The sequence below is a fragment of the Agelaius phoeniceus genome, chromosome 17 (assembly GCF_051311805.1).
Source record: "Agelaius phoeniceus isolate bAgePho1 chromosome 17, bAgePho1.hap1, whole genome shotgun sequence".
NCBI lineage: Eukaryota > Metazoa > Chordata > Aves > Passeriformes > Icteridae > Agelaius > Agelaius phoeniceus.
The window spans coordinates 3,701,673-3,719,472 of NC_135281.1; the positions used below are offsets into that span (position 1 = coordinate 3,701,673).

The 17,800-nt window shown below is 49.4% G+C and overlaps 1 protein-coding gene across 5 annotated transcripts in view; it reads right to left on the bottom strand.

Annotated features, from left to right (window-relative positions):
* The window catches only part of CBFA2T2 (CBFA2/RUNX1 partner transcriptional co-repressor 2), a 62,879-nt gene that overhangs the window by 17,153 nt on the left and 27,926 nt on the right, over positions 1 to 17,800 (bottom strand). For all 5 annotated transcript variants that reach the window (XM_077187506.1, XM_077187503.1, XM_077187504.1 and 2 more), the window contains exon 2: positions 748 to 891. In XM_077187506.1, the coding sequence (XP_077043621.1) occupies positions 748 to 891 (144 nt within the window). The remainder of the gene's footprint in view (positions 1 to 747; positions 892 to 17,800) is intronic.

Genomic DNA, 17,800 nt, shown 5'->3' on the forward strand with positions numbered 1-17,800 from the left:
ACTCCATGCCCAACAAAGTAAAGCAGCTTTGCTCCGGAACAATGCTTTTAAAAAGACATTAAATGGCTTAAATGTTGGCTAAAGAAGGAAAAAAAGAGCCTTTCTAGGCTGTAAGAAAAGGCTGAAGGTCCTTTCCATCCACAGAGTCACCTCTGAGCAACACTCAGCTAGAAGAAGTGGGTGCAAGGCTGTGCTACAGCTGGGTAGGATCAGGACTGACTGTGGCTTAATAGGAAAGATTATGAAGAGAAGATGGAAAAAAGAGAATCTGGATGGACAGCAAGGAATTTTCAAGGCTGGGAAATTAAAAAAATGAAAAACTTTCTAATCTCAGCTGCAGGAATGCTGCCTGCAAAGTGAGATACAGCAGAGTGGGAATTAACTCCTCCAAAAGATAAAGAGGAAAGCCCAGCTCTTGGCTCGCTTGAAGCTGACCTGATAAAAGATTCAATTTCTTAAGGAGTTTATGGTGGAAATCAAGGCTGCACCTGCAAAGAGAAAGACTCAAGGCAGCACCAGGAGCAAGGCAGGAGCAGGCAGGGGGGCAAAGGGGGATTACACAGCCTGTTTTATGTCCTGCATGCAGTACAGAACTGCAGGAAAGCCCCGGTCCCCCCTCCCACACAGCCAGGACGCATCACCCGCCGTGCCCTGGCTGATGGCTGGGACATCCCAGTGGGTTCTAGGAGCAAAGCCTGCCCTGCTGGCTGGAGCTGGTCCCAGGACAAGCAGCAACACTGGGCTTACGTGCAGTTGGAGTGAAGGACACGGGCCGGGGGCCGCCGGCGTTGACGGGGGGCAGCGGCGGCATGTTGGGAGGAGAGGACCTGGACTGGATCTTCACTTCCACGGGCGATCCGGGCATCACTGGCACCCTCTTCTCACCAGCAACTGTACCAAGAGAAGGTGGCAAGGCTTAGTGACAGTCCCTGACATGCATTTCCCCGCCCAGCACGCCGGGAACAGTTGCAAGGGAGAAGATAAGAGCTGGGGGAAGTCACGCAAGGCTGTCGCGCTGCTCTGGAGGGCCCCGAGCTGGGGACAGGCACCAGGGGTCATGTCTGTGGTGTCTGTGCTCACCATCCCAGTCTCCTGACTCCATCTCCTCATCCCTCATGCCCAAAGATCCTGTTCAAAGTGTTTCTGTCGATTTGCTCTGCCCCTGTTTAAGATCTCTCTGATACACACCTCGCTGAGCCTTTCCAGAGGAATCACAACCTCTGGGAGCCATGCAAGCAGTAATGGGGACTTGGGCTGGGCCAGAAGTGACTGGAAAGGGCCTGGGGTTGTAGAGATGAGCTGATATCAGCTACTCACAGCCCCACTCCTGTGTACAGCCTATGACCAGCTCAAACTGCAGCTTCCTTTGCAGCCTTGAGGGATGCCCCAGCTCAGGGGAGCAGTGTGACCATACTCCCAGCTCCAGTGGCTGGGATCAGCTTCATGAGACAAAAAGGAAGAAACATCCTGATGTAATAGTGGGATGTTTTTTTTTTTTTTTGAGAGGGGTGTTTTGGGGTATTTTTGGTTTTTAAAGTGCAGACAGCTCAGCAGACAAAGCCTAAGGATCTCCAAAGCACGGCTCCCATGGGAGCCAGTCCCATTCCAGGGGTGCTTTGTATTGCACTGCCAGCATCTCCAGTGTCCATGACCCCAAAGAAACCACCCCTCAGACATGATGGTCCCCACTCTCTGCTCTTCAAGCTGGCCCTCTCTTTGCTCAATTAACTCACTAACGAGATGAGAGCAGCTTGTCTCCCCCAGGAACACAGCCAGGTCTCCAGCTGCACCCCAGCTCAGGCTGTGAGGGAGCTCAACCCAACTTCCACCTCTCCAGTGGTGCAAACTGGGCTTGGGACCATTAACATGCAATTTGTTATCCACAGCTCTTACCAGTATCTGTCAGCTGCAAGAAATTCAGCTTTTGAGCCCAGGCAAACGATTAAATGCTGCATTCCCATACAGCACTGAATAGGTGGCAAAATTCTGCACTGAAATACAACCCAAACCTGCTACTTCTTGACTCCCAACAACAAAAACGCTGCTTTTGAGAGCAGAGAAAACAGAAACTGGCACCTGAGCCCTCGTGCTGCTGCCTGGGATCTGCTCTGTCAGCCCCAGCACCTGCTCTGCCACCGAGCTGCCTCATTTATTTTCCTTATGACAAGTCATGGGGAATGCCAGAGAGGTAACAAATGAACTTTGTTATTCCCAGCATTTCTTTCTGCTGTTTGCAGGAAGGGGGAGCAAGGATGATACACTCTGAATGAAAATCCATGTTTTCCTGCCCTGTCAGTACAGGTGGAATAACTTGGGTTGGAATGGCTACAAAACCCACATCCCAGAACAATTGTGTCTTCATTTATCTAAACCTGCTTTCAAGAAAAGGAAAAAATTCCAGGCTCTGCTTTCATGAAGTGGGGAGATATTGAAGCCATGGGAAACTACTATTAATTTTAACTTATAAGAACTACATTAATCCCATATTGCAAACTACTGTACATGTGGCCCAGCTTCCATACAATTGAACCCTGATGTGCAGACCCTCCCTGTCATTCCCATGCATGAATATGATATTCAGATGAATAACCATGCATTGATGTAGGAACATGACATCATTTATACATGTAGGCACCTATTCCAGCAGGTGAGTTTATCACTAGGAGCAAGGAAAACCCCATGACTTTCCTCTCTAAATAAATGCAGCAAAACAGTGAAATTTTGTACACAAAGTTAGGGGTATTTCTACCACAAAAAGTCTGAGTTCCCTCACTCAGGCAAGGAAGGGACACATTGCTAAATGACCCAAATTAGTCAATCAAAGCAGCACTAATTGTGCCTCTCCAGCACTCGGTTTCAGCTGCCCAATGACCATCCAGGGTCCCACTGTCACCCACCTGCCTCTTCCTCTTCTCTCTCTTCCCATGAAACCCCCTTTTCCAGGTGCACATGGCCAATCTGATATTGCCATACTCTGGAGAGCATGAAATCCTTAACTCTTCTCCTATTCCTTCCTAAAATGTTCCTAGGGCACATTAAGAAAGCAGAACTAATTTGGTTAATTTACAGAGAGGGAGATAAATTTTGCATGGAATTTATAACCCCAAAATAAAACCAGCTACTGTGTCAGACACCAAAACTGAAGCCCACAAGAAGCCAACACCTTCCCTTCCAAGCCCACTCCAACAGACAAGAAGCAAACAGGATTGTTAAATTTAAAAGCTTCCTGCTAATGACCTGGGGCATCTATAAATGCAGATAAAAACCATCTTTCTGAAGCTCTCCTTTTTTAGCCTAAACATGTCCATTTAATGAGAATCATCTGAGCAAACCAGGCTGTGACCAAGGGCATGAGTCAGCCTTGAGCTGACCTGGGGCTAAAACTGAGCCAGTGAGCAGCTCCCTGGAGAAAGGCTGCCTTCCTGGACTCATTCTTTCACTTCCACCACTCAGAAATATTTACCAAGAGCAGCTTTTCAGTGCTGCCTCCATTTGCACAGGGAGGATGCAGAGATGCTCCTCAAAATGTGTGCAAGTCCCTCAGCTGTGTAACTCACCTAAAGAGTCAAATGTCATCACAGACTTTGGATGATACTCTAACAAGAATAATTGTTGTCAATGCCTGAATGCTCTGAGCACCAGAGCAAGACACCTGCCCAAACTGGAAACACTGCACTGCTCTCCTTCAAAAACTCCTTCCAAACCTTACCTGGATCAGAAACACAAATGCTGTTGTTCCTTCTCAAGCAGTGCCTGCAGGAGCAGGCCAGACATATTTATGGCACAACACTTTGTTTGTCAAGCTGCCAAATGCCCAAAGTTTGCAGTGCCACGTGCTCAGCTCTGCACCAGGACGTGCCCAAGGTGACCAGGGACAGAGGCAGCAGTGATGTGGACACTGGGTGGGAGAGCTGCCTTCCCAGCCTCAGACACACTGGAATTACCATGGGAGGAGGACTCAGAGAAAATAAACCCAATGAGGTGCTGTTTTAGTCCTGGCTCCATGCAGGAATTCCATCTCCCCATCAGTGGAGGGTTTGCAGCGTGGATTCTGCAGCTCTCAGCTGGGATGGGCAGCTGCAGCACAGAGCAGCCTGTGCTCCTGCCCTAGATATTCCTGTGGCCCATTTAAGGAGCCCAGGTGTGCAAGAGCCCAGAAAGCCCCAGGGCTGTGAGTACACCTGGAGCCCTCCCTCCCTCCCTCCCTGAGAAGCTGCAAGGCCCTGGGTTCATCTGCCTCTGCTCTGGCTGTCCGTGTGCACCAGATTTCCTTCGCCGCTCCAGTCGCCATCCTGGCGTAACAAATTAAAAGGGAACATATGTCAGGATTAAGTGCAGCTGATGATTTTTCTTTCTGGAGAGGAGAAAGAGCTAAGTGAGACAATGGGACAAGAGGCCAAGAAAAAATCTGGGGTCTCAAGTGACGCTCAGAGAGGTCCCACTCCTGCATTCCCAGCTCTCCCAGCACATTTCAGAGGGGCACTTTCAACACCAGCTCCAGACAGATCTCATCCTATTTATTTTCTTTAAAGAAGCCCTCCACCTATGGTGTTCAGTACAAAGAGTGTTGCTGTGACAGGTAACCTCAGCATTTACTGGCACTATAAACTGTATAAAGAAACTGCTTTATTAATCTCTTCATGCCTGTGGGCTTGAGGAAAGGGAAAAGGCAGAAGGAAAAAAAAACAGCAACAAGTTAGGGAGTATCTCAACTACACTGGAATTTAAATTAATCCTAAATTCCTCTGTCAATTAGAGAATAAACTAAGTGATGAAAAAGAAGTAAAACAGTGCATGAGGAGAACTGGATGTTACCTTCCCCAAAAAAGCAAGATTAGGAACTGGAGAAGAGTGACAGTGAGGAGACAAACACAAACAGTCTCCTCCTCATCCTCTTCCCAAAGCTCAAAATATAATTCAAGGCAGTACCAGGAGGTGCCCCACTCTGCTCAAGACAAAGCCTTGATCTAGACGTCCTGGCAGAGCCATGGATTTGCTGAGACCAGGGGAAGAGGGGAAGAGGGGAAGAGGGGAAGAGGGGAAGAGGGGAAGAGGGGAAGAGGGGAAGAGGGGAAGAGGGGAAGAGGGGAAGAGGGGAAGAGGGGAAGAGGGGAAGAGGGGAAGAGGGGAAGAGGGGAAGAGGGGAAGAGGGGAAGAGGGGAAGAGGGGAAGAGGGGAAGAGGGGAAGAGGGGAAGAGCCACTGCCACAGAGCAGAAAATGGGGATGCTTTATATGAATTTACACTGCAGTGTCTGCATGGGCACACTTTAATCCAGTCACCTCCCTGAGAGCACATTCCTGATGCACAGCTAGGATTCCCCTTGGTTCCATGGCACGAGAGTTAAGCAGGAAGGATGAACTGTGGAGTGATTTTGGAGCTGTCATTTGTAAAAAAGCTGCAAAGAGTCAGAACTGTGTCTCACCAACCCATGTGCCAGACTCGAGCTCTCCAGCTTTCTGTAGAAGTCAAACAGTGAAATATCTTGGAAGAAATAAGAGAAAACTACATTAAACATGAGGCAGCCCTGCACCACCAGCAGCTATGCCCAGGTAAGAGTTTGCTTTTCTCTTTGGCAGCTTGCAGGACACAGAACAGGCTCAAAATCAGATCTTGTCAACAAAATTTTTACCACTAAGTGGTTATATTGCAAACCTGTAAATTAACAAAGGTGGCTTTTGAGTAAAAGGCTGTGTACAAGGGTTTGCCCAGTGGTTCAGTCTCAGGAGGGAAAGCATGACATGGTTTCAGACAGAAAGAAGAAGTTTAATCAAAGCAGATGTTTTCAACTTTCATCTGGATCAGGCAGAACATATTCATAACCTAAAAGGCCTCTCCTCACCCCAAAAAGTTAAAACCCCAAATTCATCCCTGCCTCTTGAGAGCAAGGGACTGGAGAACTGTCCCAGTAACAACAGCCAAGGTCGGGTCCAGCAGGAGAAATTCTTTGGTCACCCACGAGCCAGGTCTGAGCTTATTCCAGAGCCAGTGAACAACCAGACACCCCAAAGGTGATCCAGCCCATCCCAAAACATCCCTCAAAGCAAGGGAGATCTGCCACACCTCTCTTTCCTCTGGCCCTGCCACCTCAGGTGAGCACTTGGCATGAATTAATTATAGCCCACCTACAAGTCAGCAAAATGAAGCTTCCTACAAACAGTCCTGGGAACTTCTTCCCCCACTGTTTATATGGATTTAGATAGAGCAATGCCAAACTTGGCTAAATGGATAGAGAGGCCACTGGAAAGAGGGGAAAGAAGGAGGGACAGACCTTTAACAGCCCCCTCTGACCCAAACTATTCTCTAACTCTGCAAGCAGCTCCATGCCTCATGCTGGAGGGCAGGCCAGGGAGTGCCCCAGGCCAGCCCTGACATCCCCAGTGAGGAGGATGTGCTGCAGTTGGCTCGTCACAGGGTCCCTGTTGATCATCTGAATGCAGACGAGAGGCAGCATCAGTGTAACCTGACCTGATAATGTAAATAGGGTGAAATGAAATATGGTTCGCCACCTCCCCAGCTTTGGCGAATGTTTATTTTGAATAACATGCTTATCTGCTCCAACTGCTCACCATCTGTTTTCAGTCTCCACCAAGCTAATATTTTTCACATTTAGGAACTGAGAAATGGGAAGAATTACATTTAAATTTTATTAACATCTTTCCTCCGCTCCAAGGTTGCCTTTCCCTCCCCTTGATGGCTCTAAGCCATCTGTAGAGCACCTTTGCAGCTCTCCAAGGCATGCAGATGAGAGGTGATCTACATGCAAAGCAAGAGCATCGTTACTCAGGCTTCCAGAAGATGCCATTTACTGCTTCTCCACCACAATTCCCTCCCTCACCTGCTTCCAGACAGCTTCCCCCAAGCTCAAACTCCAATCACATCGTCAAGGGAGAAGTAATATTTTATCTTTTTGCAGCATTGCTGCATCAAAAAGCGATGGAGAGGGAAGATAAGCATCAGGAACAAGGCAGCCAACACAGCAGCTTTCAGAAAAAAAAAGGATGGTTGGGTCTGTCCCAATTTGGAGGAGAGTGAGCCACTGGGAGGTCTGTAGTCAGGATGACTTCTCTCTACAAATATTGACATTTATTTGCTTGTGGGGTGGTTTCTAGAGGTCTTTCTTTGCTTGAGTCAACAAAAGGTGATTTACAACCAGCACTGGGGGACACGAGTGTGTGGCATAACCAGGTCACCAGCAAGGGCTGGTCACAGGAGGTCCCTGACCACCCTCCTCCCTCCATGCCATGCAGTTGGCCAAGATGCTACTACAGCACCAGTGGCAGTGGGTAACTCAGGTCCCTGTACAGATATTTCCCCCATTCCATGTGATCAGCCTATTTTTACCCCATTTAGCTCGGGTTTATGGCACATCCCAGCTCCTGAGCTGTAAGATGCTGTGGGAGTGGAGAGGGCTAGGCACCTCTCAGGAGAGCCTTGCATCACACAGGAGGGAGCTGCTGAGCCTGGGAGAGGCATTTTATAAATCAAAAATAAACGCGTGTATCTCCATTGCCATCTAGTCCTCTCCCACACACAGCTGTTTCACTTTAAATCTCAATTCAATGTGAAACTCAGATAGAAGAACTTGAAAGAGCAAAGTATGTTATCGTTCACAAGCAGTCCAGAAAGCAGTTAATAAGGGAAATAAGATTAATAATTTATTCCTGAAGGCAGACTGCAGATCTTTATCCGTCTTGCCCTTCAGTGATTTTTATAAAATCCTATTAATGTGCCTGGCTCTAGGAACTCAGCAGTAGCACAGGTTGGAGTTGGGGCAGCTCCCAGGCAGACAAGGCGGCGGCAGCTCCAGCTCTGCCTGTGCCACGGCCATGGCAGACCCAGCAGCACAAACCTGCCTGCAGGGCACTCCTGCCTCCAGAGCCTTCCTCTGGGGCCACAGACTCCGGCCAGGACCAACCCTGCATGTGGGATTCACCCCACAAACTATCACATCCAACACACCCCACAGCTGTTGTACATCAAGCCCCCAAACTCATCTTGCTTCTAGAAGAACACAAACCACCCTGTTGTGGTAATCCCCACTCTCCTGCTCTCCTTCCATGAAGGAGGCAGGGAATATTTACCCTGACAGCCATTTCCACCCAGGAGCTGTGGCTGCTGTAGCCACAGCCATTCCCTTCCCACACCACCAGCATCCCTACCAGTAAATTCTGGGGACCCAAGTCCATCCCTTGATGTCCCTGGCAGCAGCTTTTGCTCATCACTGTCTCAAAGGGATGCTGTGAGCTCTGCCAGGGAGCCCGAGGTGCCCTGGGTCATGGAACCCTCCTCATCCTCACCAGCTGATTGCTCTGCTCTCATCAGAGACAGCCACCCCAGAGGGAGGCATACACTCCTGGAATATAGCCCAGGAGAAAACATTCCTGGAAACCAAGGCCTGCATTGCAGTTTTTGGATAGGAAGCACTTTGGGGATTGAAGGGAGTGATGCAGCCTCCCCAAACCATCCCTTTGGCTGGGCTATAACCTGGGACAGGGCACTCGTTCAGCAAAGCCAGAATTCCTCACTAATTCATTTGCTTAGATACTGCTAAGTATTTTGGTAATTTTTCATTAATTCCTTGTTCCATTTAACATCACAGAATCAAGACTATTTTTTTTTTTTTAAATCACCCACTCCCATAACAATATTAAGCAATATTTCCTCCTCCGCACTATCTACTCCTTGGGCTAAAGCACTGGGAATGAAAAATGAAAGCAGTTACAGATATCAAACGGGCAATTATCACAATCATGGCAAAAAATGACATCTTCAAAGTCTCAGCTTGCTGCACTGCTCTCCAAAGCCTCTGACTCTGAGCAGAACAACGGTGGCGGGAGCAAAGTTTCCAGATGGGAACATCTGTGTCTCATTTGCCTCAGGGAAGAAAACACCAGGAAGATTTACGGCTCCTGAGGCTGGTGGAGCCCAGACACAACACGTACAGGAGGGGATACCATGGAGAAAGGCTTGGAGCAACAGCCTGCTAGCAAAGATTGGGTGCTTGTATTTCATGATTATTCTGCGGTGCTTCTACACGTGGGGAAGTGAGATGTCAGGGCAAAAGAGAGTTTGGGTTTTGCTTGTTGTAAATGCTGTGTAGAGTGAAAGTAAGAGTTGAGTTAATTATGCTTGTATTAAAAAAATAAAATAAAAGCAGCACTTTTACCATCTCAGCTATTTTTAGATAGAAAAATTCATTTTAGAGTTGGCTTTAAGGGGTTACACTCCTAAAAGGTTTGAAATTGCCCCCTGCCCAGAGCATCAAGGCCATGGATTCACCCCTCTGGGGTCCAGTGAACACCAAGTTTACACCAGAGAGTAAGCAGTGATCCAACAAGTGGGAAACTCATGGTTGAGTGACCAAGTCTCCCCTGGCAATGGCAGTAAAAACCCATTTCCCTTAGAAGCATTCCTTAAATTCTGCCACAATTTAGGGACCACATTTCCAAAGGTGGGCAGGCCCATAATCCACAGGTTATACACAAGAACAACTGAGCACTGTAATTTTGAGAGTGCAAATCTGTTTTTCATTCTGCCTAGGCTAAACACCATGGAGTAAATAAAGCTGGAACTTTTGTACCTGTAAAATTCTGGGAGGTCCAAAAGAGGGAAAACACAGTGAAACAAGCTCTAAGTTTAGAAAGCATTTTCCACCTTAACAGAGGCTTCGAGACAGCCTTTAGGACATGATTTTATCTAGCCCTCATAAATCCTTTTAAAACTTGGACTGCTGGCCATTTAACAAGCAGCTCCACCCTTCTCCTGCTCTCCAGATGAAACACATTCACACTGGGCTCCATTTTGTTCCCTCCTTCTCCAACCCAGCAGTACCAGCAAAGCAGCAGAGCCTGGGGAACCGTGGTTAATTGGCATCCTCTAATTACTAATTAGCTCCAAGGGGCTCTCTGCAGCTCCAAACAGTCAATGGGAATGCATCCACTGATTTAAACAGGCTTGGGAAAAGCAGAGCTGCTGGAGCAGGCTCTGAGGAGTGACCCAGGGAACTCACAGGGAACCCACAGCTCCCCAAGGAGGAGCCAGCACGGGGCCACCACCACTGCAGCCCTTGCTGGGCTTCCCAGGAGCAGCTCTGGAGGAGCCTCAGGGAGGGTTACAGGGTTCTCTCCTCCCAGGGGAGCATTCCCAGGGGGTTCTGGCTGCTCTGCAGCTTCTCCTGCACCTCTCACACAGATGCTGCAATTAGAGGTGGCCGAGCAGTGTTTGTGGTTGAAAAATCCATCATAAGAGATTTAAGGCACAAATTCATCCCACCACCACCCCACAAGCTCCATTAGGACCCTGAGCCTCCTCACTGCACAGCTTTACCAAAAGAGCTGAGGAGAGAGCACAGAGCAGAGCCCAGCAGGAGCTGCTGGCCACCAGTGCAGTGAGGCCACAGCTGCCACTCTGCAGCACTGCCCTGCTCCCTGCTCAGCTGCTCCAGGAAACCCAGGGCAGCACTGCAGGTCTGGCATTCCCATGGCTTCCCCAGGACAACCCCTTCCCAAGGGAATCCTGCAGCTTCTGCACTGTGAGCCTGGCTCATCCCAAAAGTGATGGTCACCAGGTGGGTGAGCCTCCTTTCTCACTGCCTGGTGTTTTATGTGCCAGCTCTCAGTTCCAGTAGGAAAAGCTGTGTAAAAGGAGGACATGTTCTAGCCATAAGAAACTGAGGAGGTGCTGAGAAGGATGCTGTTTCTGGGTCAGCACAGTGAGCCCCTTTGCTGAAGGCTCCCCACCACAGTGCAGGATGAATCCCTGCCTCTCCAAGGATAATAATTTTGGGAGTTTCCTCTGAGAAAAGCATCCCATTAAGTAGAGGCCACTGCACTGCCTGGTGGATTTTTAACCCCAAGCAGCTGAGGGACGATGTGATACCCCTTATCACAGTGCCAGGTGAGCTCAGATCCCAATCCCACAGCTCCTGGCACTTCAGATCCTGCCCACCTCTGTGCCTGTGCTCCCAGTTAGCTGCTGGGAATAAGTTTGGCCACACACAGGACAAGTTCCTACAGAGATGTGCATGGTCTGTACAAAAGCTCCCACAGATTGTTATGAGGGCAGCAAGGTTTACTCCAGTTTTTTGTCATCAGAGAACCCAGAAATCCCTCAGCCACAGCAGCTCCTTCAGGAGGGACAGCCTTGTCTGTGCCATCATGTCCTTCCCCCAGGATCCCTGAGATCCACAGTGCTCCTGCCTCGCTGGGTACAACACACACAGGCACTGTCCATGACTTGGACAGGTCCCCATCCCACACTGACACACCCCAGGATCTGCACAGCAGGGCAGAGCCAGCCTGGAGCACCTTGGAAGTTCAAGCAACACAAGGAAAAAAGGGAACAGCCTGAAAAATCATTAAATCTTTCAAAATAAAAGGATGAAATCAAGCCCACCTTAAAATCACCCAGTGACTGAAGATTTGGGAGCTTTAAACCTGATTACTAAAGACATACAGGAGGAGTTTAAAGTCAAGCTTTAAAACCATTTAAGAAGACATCCCTCTTGCTGTCCTCCATCTTCCAAACGCTGCTGCTTGATGGTTTGGTGCCCAACACTATAAATGAACCTTAAAACCAGCACTGACCTCAGAAAACAACCAGTACTGAGCAAATCTGGATTTCTTAGAGCATCATGAATATCACTGAGCACAGAGATCTGGGCTAAGGAGAACAGGAGCAGCAGCTCCGGGGTTTAAGAGCAGGGGTGTCCAGTGAGTAGAGAGTTCTCCAAATGAGTAAAGCACAATCTGGGATAAAAAAGTCTCTGCATACCAGGCAGACACAAAGCAGCAGTGCTAGCAGCTCAAGCACCACTACCAATAACTGTAAATAACAGCAATTAAAAAAAACCAAAAAACAAACAAGGGCACTTCTGAAAGAAGTGAGATCTCAAGGCAGAAAACCACATTTAATCCATAACAACCAACGTGACCGCAGAGAGGCACAAATAATACCAAGGACACCCAAGCTATTACAAAAGCTTATTATAAACTAGGAAAAAAAACCCCAAACTAACAACAAACCTGTTTGTTAAGCACAGACCAGGTACAAATCCTGACCATCTGGAGAAGGAAGCAGTCCAGAAACTCATAGTCAGATGGGCCAGTTTAGATGAAAACAATGGTCATTTCAGCAAAAAACAAAACAGAAACCAAATGCAGTGCAAAACAAACCACTAACCAAGTTCTACCACAAACCCAAAATGAAGCAATCAAGGAAGGATACAGAAAAACATCCCCCTTGGGTGTCTGAAGTCATAGCATTTCCAAATATAAAGCAGACTCTAACACAGAGTCTCCCTTCTCCAGATGGAGGCTGAAGAGCAGGAGCTCATCACTGCCAGCCAGCCCAGGGCTAAAGCTCCACCAGGCTTTGTCCAAAACTGGGGAAGTTGTCCAAGAAATCAAGGAGGAACTTGGGAAAGGTTTGAGAAATCTCTTCCATCCTCACTATTTCCAAGTGCCAGAGGGGACTCCATCCCTCTGTCAGTGAGTGTCTGCAGGGAAGGGTCACAGCAGGGACAGACTATGGCCAGGAAACGATGCCCAGGAAGTCACACCTGAGCATGAAAACTTCTTTACTGTGTGGGAATGCTCAGGGAGGGCAAATATCTCCCTCACTGGAGGTGTTCCAGAACTGTCTGGACACAACCCTGTGCCACGTGCTCTGGGATGACCCAGAGCAGGAATGTCCCTTGCCCCACAGCCAGGCTGGCTCTCCCAGCAGCCCTGGCACTGCTGCCCACACCAACACCCCTCTGAGTGCCCTGCTGCTAATGCTGAGGTAGCCAAGCCTCACTAATGAGTCCCCAGCTCCCTGGCTCTGTAGAGAGCTCACTTCATTCACTTGGGCGCTAAGTGCATTCAGTGCTGCCCAGCCAATAGTCCCTGCCATCAGTGGCACACACAGGAGCCCTGCCAAGATGACAATTCTGCCTCTTAAAAACAATCCTCACACCACTACACAAATGGCTTCTCCTCTGTGCCCCAAGCCTGACCAGCCTGTGGGAAATTTCCACCATTCCCCAGAGCTGGAAGCACAGGAGGAACACACTCAGGGTGTGTTTGGAGGGGTGTGGGGCCCTGATGGTGTAGAGAGGTCTGTACACACCTGGAGCCCCAAGAGGCAGCATCCCCTACAGAGTCCAGGCACAGAGAGGTGAGGATGGACAGGAGAACCATCAAAGTTCAGTGTTTAGAATCATGGAATGGTTTGGGTTGGAAGGGACCTTGAAGATCACTCTGTTCCAAACCCCTGAACACCTTCCACCAGACCAGGTCCCTCCAAGCCCTGTCCAACTGGAACATGGACACTGCCAGGGATGGGGGACCCACAACTTCTTGGTCTGCTCAGGAAGCACAGCAGTGACTGTTTCTGTGTGCCTCCTTCCCCTCCCTCTCATGAGCAGCAGAGGTGGAGTATTTCCATGGATAACCTCTGGAGATTCAGTGATGCACAGGGACTGGAGAGGGAAGGCTGGCTCAGCTGCTGCTGCACTCACTTTCAACCCATCACACAGCAACACAGCACAGACAAGACTTTCTAATTCATCATTCTTAGGGTTGTCCTCAGATAGTTACCAGTAATCTGCATTAACCTGCTCCCCATCAACTGGAGCACAGGGGAAAGACAAAAACCCAAAAAGCTCAAAATTGTGAGACCAGGACACAGAACAACCCAGCAAACCCCCAAGTTTGTTCTAAACTGCCATTTTCCTTCCCTGGTCACAGCAAAGCCTGTGACACCGTGCCTATAAATTTCCTCTAATGATGCAGCAGTGAGGCAGAGCCCCATCTGTGCCTGGGCACAGGTGAGACTTTTCACTATCATGTAAGTGCAGGCTGCCTTTCAATTACACTCACCAGCCCATTAGGCAAATTAGATTTGCATATGAGAGGATAACTAGAAAGTCAAGAAATAGGCCCTGAAGGAAAATACATTCTGTAAGCTACATATCCCTGGGAAGATGTCGACAGGGAGTTTGCTGTCCATCCCTCTAGGGCTACTTTTAGGTTTTCATGGTGTTCAGGTTTCTCTCAGTGCTGGCATGGGTTTGAGGACAGCCTCTTCACCAGGCAGAACTGGAGGCAGACAAAGACATCTGTGTTCCCTGCATCCCTATCTCCCTAAAAAGATGCCCATTTCTGCAGGGAAATGCATCATTTGCAGGTTCTGCCTTGCAGTATGCTGGAAAGGAGATTAAAATACTACTGGTGTGAGAATTTCAATTGATCCCACCTGGGTTTCAATAACATATCACTGAAATACAGAATTATTTCCAGCACCCTAAGAAGGTCCAGAGGGACATGATAGCCAGTGGTATGGCATTACACAGGTGTCCCATGTCACTGAGGACACCCATGTGGACTAAACAGTTCTGCTCAGGTGATTCTGAAGAATTCATCCGCCTGCACATGCTTGTTTTTTTTTTCCTGGTGAGTGTATGCAAAACAGAGACAACCTAGCTCATCTCCCAGAATCCAGATGGCACTTGCAAACCTTGTCTGTGTATCAAATGTTGTTTTTTAGATCAAGTGTCCCTGGTTGACAACACAGAACTTCACGATGCTATCTTTAGATAGGCTTCTCTGCAAAGAAACACCCTTGGAGCATACGTTGCAGGAATATGCTAATGTGGCAGGGTGTTTTCAGTGGCCACAAATGGATCTGTTCCTGGGAGCTCAGACACCCCACAACAAGCTGAGACTGGCTGGAGATGAAGGGTCACCCAGCTCCCATGGAAAAGAGGCACCAAGAAGTTAAAAATTGCAGAGAAAGGTTAAATTACACCACTGGAGAGAGGCAGGGTGAGCTCACAGCAAGTGCAATCACACACAAGTGATGATTACAAAAAAACTCTACTAAATGGGTGAGGGCAGCTCAAAACAGACAGCAAAATCTGAAACTTTCCATTCCTTGACTTCTCCTACAAGTTTAGAGATTCTTACCCTATTTCCTCTTCAGCTAACTGCAAGGATCTTATAAAAACCCAGTGATTTTTCTTCCTCAAGGTCTTCACTTCCTCCTCCACATCTCATGCAAAGATAAAAGCAGCACATGCAAACTAAGTTCTTTAAAACTAACCCATTAATAAAGAACAAAACTCTACAAAACTTGCAGTTTGACATATTCCTGAGATAGTCATGTTACCTTCAATGAAAAAAAACTGTAGCAGTTGTTAATAGAAAACAGCAGCACCCCTCAAAAGACCCACCCTGAGCTGTTTTCGATTCTCCTCAGCTCCAAGAACAAGAATCATCACCTGCATGTGAAAAAGCATGAAAAAACCCCTGACTTATACACAGTCCCCACTAAGCAGCAAAATGGCCTGACAAAAACCAAGAAAAACCAAAGAAAGCTGCAGAAACAAGTTATGGTACAGCTCAACCCTGGGATCAGAAGGTGACACCAAGAGCACTGAGGTGGCAGAAATAACCCCTCATGCCCGCTGCTGAAAAGAACATTTCAGAACAGTGACATCAGGTAAAGCAGCAGCTTTTGAAAAAAGAAAGTGATCCAGGAGGTAGCTCCTTCCATATTGCAGGCGCTCACAGTAAACACCATATGGCCTGTTAATTTAATTAGGGAGAAGAAACCCCCTAAGTTTGAGATTTGACTTTGAAGGGTTTAAAACAAGTCTGAGGAAAATCACTCGAGATATTCCATGAGGTTGCCTTGCCTCCTTCATCCACATTCTGACCTGCTGTACCTGGTGTAAGGCCTGGTGCTCCCCCAGGCTGCACTCACCCCTAAAGAGTTGGAATTGTTTTAGAAGTCCACCACCTTTCCCACCACTGCACCTGCACAGATGCCTCCCAGGAAGATCTGTGTGGTCACTGCCAGGCAGCCAAGCCAGGAGAGGGCTGGATCAGGAAGGAGGGAAGTACAGTGAATAAAGCAAGTACTTCAGCTGAACAATATTCTCAGATAGCAAGCAGAATTTTTATTTTAAATCCTCACAATCTACATTGGCAGGTCCCACCTGTCAAAGACAGGATGCAGCTCGTGCTGAAGGTCAGCCTGGCAAATGGTGGAACACCAATGGTGAGACACAAAGCCCCAGACCAAGTCCACTCCCCATCCATAAGTAAGTTTGCATCTGTAATCTTGAGATCAACCAACCAAGCTCCAACTGTCCCTAAAGACTTTTGTATCTGAGCAAGCTCTCAGTGCAGTGCTGAATAAAATGTCATTCTCCATTATGGATATATATTCCATGTCTCTGTGAGCAGAGAGGGCATTCCTAGGATCATTTCCAGTTAGGGGTTTGCTTTCCTGCATGTGTACCACCATGGGACACTGCAGCACCACTGCCAGCTCTCTGCACAAACTGCTCAGTGCATCACCAGCAGGAACAAGAGAGACCCCATGGAAGTGGCTGCTGGGGCACCAGCAAGGATGCAAAGCCACAAAAGGTGATGATTCCCTGAGGAATGGCCTCCCAAGCTGGAAGAGCTGAGGCTGACAAGGCTCCTGTAGGGTGTCACCTTCAGCAGCCCCTGAGGCCCAGGCAGCAGCAGGAACATCTCCATGGTGCTCCAAGGACCACCATCCATCCCCTCAGGAGCTGCTCTGGCAGGAGCCTCCAGCACAAACCCCACCAGCACAGCCTTGGGGGCCCCAGCTGGGTGAGGGAAACCCAACACTTCTCCAGAGAGGTGCCACCAACCTACCTCAGGCCTGGGTCAGGGCTTTGGCCTCCAGGCTGCTCGGGCAGGGGCACAGAGGGAAGCTCTGCCTGGTGCCTCCAGGATAGGCACAGAGGGAAGCTCTGCCTGATGCCTCCAGGATGGGCACAGAGGGAAGCTCTGCCTGATGCCTCCAGGATGGGCACAGAGGGAAGCCCTGCCTGGTGCCTCCAGGATGGGCACAGAGGGAAGCTCTGCCTGGTGCCTCCAGGATGGATGGGCACAGAGGGAAGCTCTGCCTGGTGCCTCCAGGATGGGCACAGAGGGAAGCTCTGCCTGGTGCCTCCAGGATGGGCACAGAGGGAAGCTCTGCCTGGTGCCTCCAGGATGGGCACAGAGGGAAGCTCTGCCTGGTGCCTCCAGCACAGGCACAGAGGGAAGCTCTGCCTGGTGTCTCCAGGATGGATGGGCACAGAGGGAAGCTCTGCCTGGTGCCTCCAGCATGGATGGGCACAGAGGGAAGCTCTGCCTGATGCCACCAGGATGGGCACAGAGGGAAGCTCTGCCTGGTGCCTCCAGCACAGGCACAGAGGGAAGCTCTGCCTGGTGCCTCCAGGATGGGCACAGAGGGAAGCTCTGCCTGGTGCCTCCAGCACAGGCACAGAGGGAAGCTCTGCCTGGTGCCTCCAGGATGGGCACAGAGGGAAGCTCTGCCTGGTGCCTCCAGCACAGGCACAGAGGGAAGCTCTGCCTGGTGCCTCCAGGATGGGCACAGAGGGAAGCTCTGCCTGGTGCCTCCAGCACAGGCACAGAGGGAAGCTCTGCCTGGTGCCTCCAGGATGGGCACAGAGGGAAGCTCTGCCTGATGCTTCCAAGATGGGCACAGAGGGAAGCTCTGCCTGATGCCTCCAGGATGGGCACAGAGGGAAGCTCTGCCTGATGCCTCCAGGATGGATGGGCATAGAGGGAAGCTCTGCCTGATGCCTCCAGGATGGATGGGAACAGAGGGAAGCTCTGCCTGGTGCCTCCAGCATGGATGGGCACAGAGGGAAGCTCTGCCTGATGCTTCCAGCACAGGCATGAGCTGCCACCCTCCTTTTCTCCTGCCTGGGACAAAGTGGGTCAGGGCTGTGTGGGCTGATGGCACGTCACAGGATGTGACCCACCTGT